We start from the raw sequence: 11,262 nt of genomic DNA, 5'->3' as shown, positions 1-11,262 counted from the left end.
GATGAGCCAAAGGAATTCCTACAGTTTCGCCCCCTCGGGGCAAATGGATGACTGTGTGATCATATATCTTAATGATACCGGCTGCTCTCGCTAGGCAAGCGGCACAGCACGCACCTAGCGGCAAAACGGGAGCTGCCCGCTGTTTCCCTGTCCGCTGTTTCCCATCTAGTCTACCGACTCTTTGCAGGCGGCTCCCGAAATAGCGCGACAGCAGCCGTCCCCGCGTGTGCGCGCGTGTGTGTATGTGTGTGTGTGCGCGTGTGCGTGTGTATGGAGAGCAGGTGGGCCCCGCTGTAACCCCGCCCGCGCGGCTCCCCGGCGGCCATACAGCGATGGCAGCAGCCGCCGTGCCGGAGCGGGCTCCTTATTGGAGGAGGGGGCTGTCAATCCGCGGCCGAGCAAGCCCCGCTCTTCGGCGAGCCGCTTCCCTGGTCTGATTCTGGAGCTGCGGGCGGTCGCGATGGGAAGCGGCGTCGGAGGGAACAAAGTTTGCAACATTTGGGCACTCGGCTGCTCGCGGCCGTGATGCTCGCGGTGGGAATCGGTGCCTGAGGGAGCGGCGGCAGCCGGGCGGTCGGCACGCCCTGCTCTCTGCCGCCGATGCCGCTAGCGCAAAGTTATTTAGCGCTATTTTCGTGTGCTAAAATCCTGGATTCTAATTATCAGCCCTCCCCGCCCCCACCTCTCCTCCTAGGTAGGCGACAAATATTTTTCTTCTGTGGATCGCAGAACTTTTGGCGTGGAAATTTACTGACTTCTGAGAGGTCACCGTTTCGGGGAAAGAGGGAAAGGATTTGTTTTCATCGCAGTTGATTTTATTTTATTTTATTTTGGATCGCAGGATTTTTGGAGCTATATGGAGCGATCTCAGGATGGTGTGCACCAGGAAAACCAAAACTTTAGTGTCCACTTGCGTGATTTTGAGTGGAATGACTAACATCGTCTGCCTGCTGTACGTGGGCTGGGTCACCAACTACATCGCCAGCGTTTATGTGAAAGTGCAAGAGCCGATCTCAGAAAAAAAGTTAGAGGAAAGCAAAGAGGACACTTTACGGATTATAGAAAGGCTGGACCATTTGGAAAATGTCATCAAGCAGCACATACAAGGTACCACCTTACTCCTAATCCCCGCGTTGCCTTCCCCCTCGCCCCACCCCGTTGTTTTCAGTATGCGGTCTCCCATCCCCTCCCGCCGCGTTCGGGCAGCGTCTGTGTGTGCGAGGCGAGGCGGTCGTGCGGCGAGCGGAGGGGAACCGCTCCTCTGGCCGGAATCGGCCGGGGCTCCGCTCTGTGTGTGTGGCGGTGCCCGGCGCGGGCGTACGGCCCGCACTGCCGCTCCGCCCGGGGCTGCCAGCTGGAAGGCGCCTTCACCCCGTTGGGAGTGGGCGCGAGGTGCAGGGGGAGCATCTTCTCATCTTGCTGTCATCGCTCTGCAGTTGTGATTTTTCTTTTCCAAAAGGCGAATGCAGTTCTTATTCTCCTCCCGTGTGAGCGTGTGCGTGTGTCCGGCTGCGCTCCGGGTTTTCCACTAGTGCTGCTGTAGCGCCTGGGGCCGCTCGGGGTTTTAACTGGGACAGTCTCTCGCTTGTGGAATGCCTTTTTAGTTTGATCTCCTTTCAAAGCGAGCTTTGGGAGACCAGTTGAGGTAGGCAAGTGGTGGGGGAGATGATGCTGATAATTTCCTGAGAGCTTTGGGGCTTTTACATGACTTTGCTGGGCGATGTTTAGATACTGTATCATTGGCTTGGTGTTGTACAGTCGCCCTGTCTGCTCAGTGTGTTGGAAAGTAAGAAGGGTGGAGGGTGAATGTGAGCTCCAGAGGGACCATCTTTTTATATTTCTGCAGAACCTCTCCTGAAGATTCAAATCCCTCCTAAATCTGCAAAGGCAGAAGCAAACCACACGGTAAAGGATACCTGACACCAGTGCACAAAAGTTCACCTGCCTCCGGGCTGCTTTGGCCAACTGGTTTTCTGGCAGCCTTGAGAAGGGTGGAGCGGGCAGGCTGGCTGTTCCCTTGTGAACAGGGCTTCTGCTTAGTGCTGCAAATTGTATTAATGCACTTCTTAAAATATGATGCATTACGGTTCATGTTGCCTGTGCCTTCATTTCTCAGATAGTCCTACAATTTTGGGTAAATTACTAGAAAAAGAAACAACAACAGAAGAACACTAAAAAACAATAACATTCACAGTGTTGTGTGTGTGTGGGGTGGGGAAGGAAGGGGGAGTAGGATGAGTTATAGCAGTACCTGCAAGTTTAATTTTCTCTCATGCTCTCAAGTTTTTTTTCTTGAACACTGAAGTTGATTTTAAAAAGGAAAAAAAAAATAAAATAAAATTTGTGTGTGTGCCAGTGGAGTGCACTGTGGAAGCATGTATGAAAGCAGCAGTTTTTCCATGGTTATAGAGAGAAAATTCATTGGCTTTCTGTATAGAGTTAGAGCATAATTCTGTTTTGTTGTTGTGAAGCTCTGATAGCTTTATTTCAAAGAAAATCACAGTCTCCATATCAGCGTGTCACTTGGAACAGTGATTCTTCTCAGAGTCTTGGAGAAAGGGATACTTAAATCAGGAGAGGGTGTAGCGTTGAAATAGAGCATAAACATGATTACTGACTTTCTCTGACTATGTAAAAAACAAACCAGGAAATATTTCCCTTAAACCTTTGCATGAATGTTGAAGAGAATCTTCTAAAAATATGTAAGTGAACAGCTTGGTAATAAATATGAGAGAATAGTTGGGGGCAGGAGGGGAAGGAGATGGAATTTACCAAGTTATCCTACCGCATTGAAAACACTTCTAAAAGTAAATAAATATATCTGTCTGTTATCCCTTGGCTGAGTTCCTGTGCTTATACTTTTGCGAATCATAGACTGAGGTTCACAAGAAATTTATCTGCCGGAGATAGCAGAATAAGATGTTAACTTAATTGGGTTTTGCTTCAGTATTATGAGATGCTCTGACTTCTGGGTCACGTTGCAAAATTCACTGAAGTCACTGGAAGGAGTACTTCAAGCACATCAGCTTGACAGTCACGTTTAAGAAATTACAAGTTTGGGACTCGTTGTCATAAGTTGTGTAAATCAGCTGTTATGATGGTTGTGAATTAGATAATGAGAATTAGCTGTAGTTTGCTGCAAAGGTTTTGCTTGTACCACTTTTTTTTTTTTTTAATGTTGGAGGAAGGTGTCAATAGCTCAGATGTTCTGCAGTGCTGAACAGGCACAGAATTAGCAAGGGTAATAGAATCACATTCTTTGGGATATCCTGCAAATACAAGCAAGCTCTAACTGCAGCATTTTACACATGAGGTTACTTTAATATTAATTTTTAATTTGTTTTCTGATTGAATTGTTTAATTAGATGGCATCTGGGAATTCTTGTAGCATATGCATTACAATCTTAGGATATTGTATCATCTGTCCCAAAAACGAGAAGGAATAAGAGGTGGCTGCATATAAAACAATTTTTAAAGTAAATAGTTTTTAAGACATAAAAATAAATATATTTTAAGACATTTTCATGGTGAGAAAATGCCACGACTAATATGTATGCCCCATATTCAGAAAGGACAGAATGGAGAAGGAACTGCTGGTACTGGTATTGGCCAAGAATGGGAAATTAGGCGTAGCTGCCATATTGCACGTCTTATAGCTCTGTGTATCCCCACTCCTGCACATGTTTAAGGGCAATCATTTTTCTGTGGATGTTTTCTGGGTGCTATTAATGAAATAAGAGCATGTGCTGCTAACTGTTTTCTCTGCCTTTATGGTACTTTCTTTCCTCCTTATGTATTAATTTCTGTTGTGTAGTCTATGAGCATGCTGTGCAGGAGTCATGCATTGGTATACTGACTTCCATGCTAAGCTCTGTGGGGCAGGATTGGTGGCAACTGCAGTCTGAATAGCAATATAGACCGCAGCAAGAAGTACTTTGTGGAGTGGAAGCATGATGCTGGGACTGGTGTTTAAGCCTGGGAATCTTGAATTCTTTGCTTGTCCAGTTTACAAGATAGTTTTGGTCAAATCGCTTTACCATCTTCACCATTTTACAGTGATGATGTCTTGCATATTTTTCTACAGCAGTGTGTTGTACTGACTGTGTTGTTAATTCTGTCTGAATGTTACTCAATCAGTACTTAAAATGTTTTTTCCTTGTAGCTGTAGTAGGGGGTGTACACTTTATTCTAGCAAGCAACCCGCTGAGGGAAGCTTTGTTTCCAGTGCCTTTTGAGTTGCAAACAAGGTAGTGTTTTTTGAGATGAGTTGAGTGTGTGTGTGCAAAGGAAAATGAGGAAGAGGTCAGGTGGGTAGGTTTGTGCCCAATGCCATGTTCACAAGGAACGTTCTGGTTCAGAAAAATTCAGAAAACTCTAAACTCTAAAACTGTACCCATCTTATTCAATGTAACAGTGCTTCAGACAGATCAAAACACATAATTCATCTTAATAATGCCTCACGTATTGGCTCTGTCAACAAAAAACTTCCCTAAGTTGTGTGAGCATTTGGAAGATTGTGTGAACAGGAGGGACGCTCTTGATCAGATGCTTATATTTTAACAAGGACAAGAGGAGCAGCACTAACAATAAGGTAGTAATAAATGTTTTCTGCACCCTAGCTTTAGGCTGTCACAGATGATGAGTTGAACATTTTTCTTGGAAAATTGTGCTATGGTTAAGCAGATACCTCATGCCTGCTCTCTTGTTCATCTTATGCAGTGTCATTTTATGTTTTTCAGCTTTCTAGTTTTAATCAGATGTTTACATTTCAGCATTATTTTTAAAAATTTGGACTATGAAATCAACTTTTTCACCACTTGAGGAATCTAAAGAAAATCATGAATTACATGCAATTAATAGTAGATCTAAGTTAAAGTTGCATTGCAAATACGTGGTTTATCTCTGGACCAGTTGAATTCATAGTTAAGACCAACAGATGGGTAGTAAGGCATCTGTTTTTTTACTAGGAACTTCATTCCTCATCTTTGCCTTGTGCAGCATCTGTTGTCATAAATAAATGGCATGTCAACAACTGTACGCACTAACTTGGGAAATTTCATAACAGAGGAGACACAGGTTATTTCTCAGCCTGCTGCTTGGAGTGGTTTGCTCAGTGAATTTATTTCAGCTATTGTTAGTTGTCCTAATCACTCTCTTATGGTCACTTGGGAAGGCAGAGATCTCCAGGGTGTGACTCATTCCTCATTCCCTGTCTCCTGGACAAGTATTAGAATGGAAGGAGTTGTTTCAGAAATGAAACATTGAATTTGGGAACTAAACCAACCCAGACTTTTAATTTCAGCTATCTAAAGGTTTGGGTAAGTTAATATCATGTTCAATGTCTGCTTTTTATTTGTTTATTGGTCTCAAACATCTGCTTTGTATGGCTCTCCTTTGCAGCCTGGTTAGCTATGTTGATTCACTGAAGTCAGGCTTGTTTCGATTTGCTGGATTGCACCCTATCTCTTATTTTCATGGTAGTTTCCTTTTGGTAATTGTTAATTGTAAATTTCCTCCAGCTTATTTCTCTCAAACACAAAAACATCTAGGTATTTTTTGTCATTCAGTGTGGTATATTTACTCTGAGAAAGAAATCAGCAGTAGACTGTAAGTAGCTCTGGGAACGTGGCTCTTGCTCCAATATGGAGGACCCTATGTTTACCATATATATACCAGCAAAGAGACCTACTGTCCCAGTGTAACTAATTGCAGAAGAAGAAACTACTTGGATATGTAAGACGTGCAGGATTAATCTCATTAAATTTTTCTCCTTAGGCCATGACTTTCCAAGTCATTCTAGATTGTTGCATGCCAGTGCAGATTAATTTGAATTTATCTTCAATGACTTTTCATTATTAGGGATGGATGCACTAAATAAGACGTTAACGTAGTGTTTTCAGGTAGAAGAGTCTGACTTACTTGAAGCACTGTTCAAGATTCAAATAGTTCAGGGACAATATACTCAAGAGTTAATGACATTGGTTATACTGACTGCAACTTGATAATTTAGTATTACTATTACACCCTTTCTTTTTTTTTTAATTGTGCTTTTTGAGCCAGGAAAAAAAAAAATTCATAGCTTTGTAGGTGGAGAGGGAAAACAAAATCTTAACAAAAAGCTAATGTATATTATATTATATCAGGAACAGAGATTGGAAACTCTGTGCTCTCTGTAAGTTCTCCTATTGCTAAGCTGGACGGATTTGCCTTTTCAGTCTGAAACTGTTTATTTTTGTAGATGTTTGTTATCTCTGCATAATGGCACAGCTTTAGTGATGATTGGGTTGTACCATGGTCTTTGAGCAGATGATTTATGGGCTGTGCAAAGACAGTGATAGCAATTCTGCTCGAGGCTCTGGACTCAGCTCAGTGTTTCATTTATTTTGGGTAGGTATCACTCAGGGAAACGTTGCTCCAGTTGACACAAAAAGCCTGCAGCGGTGCTGAGATGGAGACTTACCTGTTTTGTGTTTCTGTTAGAATGTTACTCTCTTTTTAGTACTAATGAATGATTTTGTCTGTGACCAAAATATAGATGAACATGTATAAAAAGAAATGTGAAGCAAGACCTACGAGAAAATGAGCTTGGCCCTAGTATCACACTCTGTCAGGGCACTACTTGGTTTAAGATAATAACCATTCTGTAATAACTGTAATAGCCATTCTACCACTTGGGCATACTGTGAGCTGGGGTTACTTCTGATCTGCTGATTTGCTGTTGTTGCTTACAAAGACATGCAAAGAGAGTGGATGGAGGTGACTTCCATCAAGGCCGAAGACTCCAAAGAGCCTTTGCTTTAAGGAGCCTGGAGTTGAGGCAGCTGTATGATGAGATACAAGTGTTCTTGTTCACTAGCTCAGGAAAAGACTGCTACATCTATACAATAGGTATTCATTGTTTCTACAGTCAAGAGGATGAAGTTGTCCCTATCCCTATCTAATATTACTCCCTATCTAATATTACTTCTGTCATTGGCAAGGACACGATTTAATTCTTGTTTGAGGAAAGCTCTTATTGTTGACTTTATACTGTAAAAACATACTTGCTATCCATCTGAATTGTCTGAAGTGGGGTACATAAAGAAAATACTAGGGTTTTAAAAAGTGAATGCTCTTTCAGATATTGAGACAGCTGTGGCAGTGGTGAAAATGGCTGGGCTGCTTCCCCAAGGGTACCAGAAAATCTTCAGTTGCCATTAGAATGACCCAAGAATTTGTTATTCAACTGTTAACTGTGTGGAGCATGACAGGATGTAGCAGCGTATGAATCATCTCTAGGTGGTTAACAGCGATAAGATTATGTTGTTAGATGTGCTTGGCTCAGACTGGACCTCGTGCAGAGTGCTGTGATGTTTTCAGATTGCTCTCTAGTTTTGAGCAGATACTGTGTGACTACTGAGAATAGGTGAAGTAATTTACTGGTCTGTAACTGACAAACCCACTTCTAATGAAATGAAATTTTGTTCTAATGCAGAAGTGAAAAATCAGTTTTTATCTTGTAATGCCTTCACTGCAACAAATTCTTTTGCTTGATAGACTGTTTTTCCTATCATTTCCCTTATTGGTTTGAATTTAAAATAGTTTTCTGATCTTTCTTGTTTTTTTTTTTTTTTTTTTTTTTTTTTTTTAAAGAACAGTACTACTTCCATCATCTTTTGAGGAATCTTTCTGTGCTGCCCTTGGTATTCCACTGCTATCTCCATGGTCCCTCTTTAGCAAATTTTGGACTTCTTTCCTGAGGTCTTAAGAAATAGCTCATTAACAGGCTGTGTGCTTGGATGGTTTGGACAAACACAGAAATTGGCAGTTATCTGAAACTTAGTGCTTTGTCTTTATGCTGCTGCCGCTACATCTATTCTTTGTACAGTTATACAATTATACAGTTCTACTGGGCAGATGTGTTCTCTGTGCAATAGCATTTTTTTTTCTGTTTTCTTCGTTACTTTTCTCTGCTTGACTGATGTTTTCTAACAAATGCTATTTATGGCATGATATCCTGAGTTTCTTGAGGCAAATATTTAGGAGCCAAACACACATCTGTAATTATTATAGCTCTTCAGTGCCTCCTCTATTTGGCTTTTAAAATAAACAAATGAGAATATTCTCTTTGCTTTTTTTTTGAAATATGGAGATGGAGGGCCCAAGTTGCTGCCTTGAAATTGTCAGCCTTTATAATGCCAGACTTTGTCTTTTCAAGTCTGTAATGAATTCTTACTATTTCCTCTACTGAAATTATGTGAAACTTAATATATTATTCCTATTACAATAGCACTGTGGCAGATGGTCGATATCTCAGCTGTCTTGCAGTCAGCACTGTGTACAAAGGTGTAGTGGAACGGGTGCCTTGAAGAGATTCTAGTCTCTGTGGATGAAAGCCAGCAGGAGCTAAGGCAGAGAAGATGAATATAGAGAACTAATATGGCAGATTGATTCAGATAATTGGTGACAGGTTTGAATCACTGCCTGAGTTGCTTTAATGACTCAAACAAAAGGACTTCTCTTATCCCACTTGTAGTAGCTCAGAGAGAGCATATGAATCCCGCTCCCAACTGCGGCACTGTTGGGCAGTAGCCATGTCTGCTCTCCTGCTGTAGGTCTGGGCCTGACTGATATTAATTTGTGTTTGATGTGAGCTCTGAAGTATGAGGCAAATATCTTTTCCAACATGTATGTTATAATAAGCATACCTAAAATAGCACATAATTGTATAATCCTCTGCTTGGTTCATTTGGAAATCTGTGTTCTCGGTGACTTTGTTAGTAATGTGGGACAGAGTATGAAAATCCTATTATAGCTTTTTTTTTCACTTGTCTAAATTTCCTCCCATGTTTTAAATGTGAATGTTTGGATTTTTCCTTTATTGGAGCTGTCACAGGTGATCTCTGAGAAAAGAGGATTTTTATAAGCAGCTTTCTGAACAGTGTAAGAAAAAGTGAGAGTATTTCTTTTTTTTTTCTTTTTTTTTTTTTTTCTTTCTTCATCATAGTTAATACGGATAATATTCATAGACAGAAGGCAATTGTGGACTTGACTTCAGGAAAATAATACAGATTTTTAGGCTGGAAAAAGAACTGTGTCTGTTACCTGGATCTACCTAGAGATCTGTTTCATGAATCATCCAAGTAATGCAGTGAATTACTGGTCCCCACTTTCATGGTGGATTCACATTCCTTTGAAGCTTTTCTTTCTGCATCAAGTCATGACTTGCCAAAGGCTTTGCAAGGTGGTTTGGCACGCTGCAGGTAAAAAGGCTGTCAGATAAACTTCTCCAGCAGAGCACTCAGTGAGTTTGTACCTATCCATTATAGAATTATAATGGCAGTAGCTATGGATAGAGAAAACACCTTTCAGGATTTCTGTGTGTGCAGGATAAATAGGACTTGCAAAAGGGCGCACAGCATAGTTCTGAAGATGGTGTTGTTCTATCTGTTTTTCTCGGAGGTATTTTTAATTTAACCATCTGTCTATTGCATGAACATGCCACGTGTGAGATTGCAATAACAGCATTTCCCCCTTCAACTTGTGCTGACAGGAATGCTTTAAGCAGTTCATGAAGGGTGGGGAGAGTAGAGAGTAGTATGCTGTCATTTCTGTGGTATTTCTTATTAGATGTATTTACTTCATGTGTAACATTTTGAAGGATGGGAGGGGTTGAGGAGGAGAAAAGTACAGAAGCTGAAGGCTACTTAAGAGTATGTGATGGTTCTATACCTTCTTAGTTAATATGAAACTACTGTTAAATAGAAACTCAATAGCTTCCACTAATGTTATTGAATCTGCTGAAACAAGACATTGAGTTTCTATGGAGTTGAAGGAACAATGTGGCACTTCTGATTCTGTTCTAAAAGCCTTTGACTTTCTTTTTGCCTTCAAAACCAGTGATTCACAAATACAAGTCTTAAATTCATTTGGTCCAATTTATGTAGATACTTTAAAACAGACTATTTAATCTGAAGTATGTGTAGTCTCTTTAAGTAAAAAATATTCAGACTGTATGTGGTCAGAATTTCATAAGCAAAACACTGCTTTTGGCATGAAAATTGTATCATTATTGATTTTTCCAGCTTACTATCAGGTATTGTTTTGATATTCTTGTCTTTCAAGAGGCAGCAGTTAGCACCCTGACTTTACAACATGATGTCAGCCATAAAGGATTACGACATCATTAAACTGGGATGTAACAGATTTTAAGCTTGCATTTAGCTAATATTTTATTGTGGTTGTAAAGCTGTGTAAGTTCAAATTAAATTTCAAATTCTTAAGCTTGAAAAACAACCCACTCTACCTCCTCTTACCCCCCAAAATTAAAAAATAAAACAAATTCCAAATACATGTATAAAGCTGTTTATAATGCCAGAAAGACTAAATGAGCATATGCGCTTAAAGAAGCAAGACTAGAAAAAAGTGGTGGCAAAATGACCAAAGACTTGTATTTAGATAGATCATTCTTGGTTGTAACTTTAATTTCTGTAAGTGCAAACTTTTGAACAGGAATGCTTTTAGGACACATGGGTTTTCATCTTGGTAATACTGTGTTATATTTCATGTGAATACAGATCTATCAACACAGACTAATAGAATCGTTTGCTTTGGAAAGGACCTTAAAGATCATCTAGTTTGAACCCCCTTTTGTAGGCAGGGACACCTCCCACTAAACCAGGTTGCTCACAGCCCCATCCAATCTGGCCTTGAACATCTCCAGGGAGGGGGCATCCACAACCTCTCTGGGCAATTTGTTCTAGTGCATCATCACCCTCACTGTAAAGAATTTCTCCATAACGTAAATGAATACAACTTATTTCTGGCAAGTTAAACAGTTAAAAAACACCTTCATAATTCTATCTTTGCATTTGAGTGAAAGGAATGCATGTAAGAAAATACGGAGATGTATACATGAATGTTTGACATATATGCTATTGCTATGTCTGTCTATAAATGTGTGGATGGTGGAGGAGGCTACACTGAGGGTCTGGATGTCCTTTGTTAAAGGTGGGAAGGATCTTCACCACTGTCTGTTTTGAGCTGACATGAAGGAGTCTGTAAGTGGTAATAGAGCCACTGAAGCAAGAACTTAATTAGAGAAAGTGGGAGCATGTTTGCACAGTACCTCAGTGCAGTGGCAGTGTGAACAGACTTCTGTAGCCTGGGAAAGCAAAGGATAGAGATATTGCCTGAAGTGTGTTAGAGTCAGGTTTTCTGTTGTTACTCTTCCCTACAGTAACTGCTTAATTAGCTGATGGATAGAGCAAAGCCTCCGTGTTG

At 40.9% G+C, this 11,262-nt stretch overlaps 1 protein-coding gene across 2 annotated transcripts in view; it reads left to right on the top strand.

Annotated features, from left to right (window-relative positions):
• The first annotated feature begins 409 nt into the window (after positions 1–409).
• The window catches only part of GALNT18 (polypeptide N-acetylgalactosaminyltransferase 18), a 208,817-nt gene continuing 197,964 nt past the window's right edge, over positions 410–11,262 (top strand). Inside the window, exons 1-2 of one of the 2 annotated variants that reach the window (XM_042882083.1) lie at positions 410–694; positions 842–1,107. In XM_042882083.1, the coding sequence (XP_042738017.1) occupies positions 873–1,107 (235 nt within the window). In that variant the 5' untranslated portion in view covers positions 410–694; positions 842–872. The other variant, XM_042882084.1, reaches the window with a different exon arrangement.

The sequence above is a fragment of the Lagopus leucura genome, unplaced genomic scaffold (genome assembly GCF_019238085.1).
Source record: "Lagopus leucura isolate 7727_CA_CO unplaced genomic scaffold, USGS_WTPT01 Super-Scaffold_100033, whole genome shotgun sequence".
NCBI classification, from domain to species: Eukaryota; Metazoa; Chordata; class Aves; order Galliformes; family Phasianidae; genus Lagopus; species Lagopus leucura.
The sequence above is the reverse complement of the archived record's forward strand: the minus strand, read 5'-3'. Positions and strand labels throughout refer to the sequence as shown.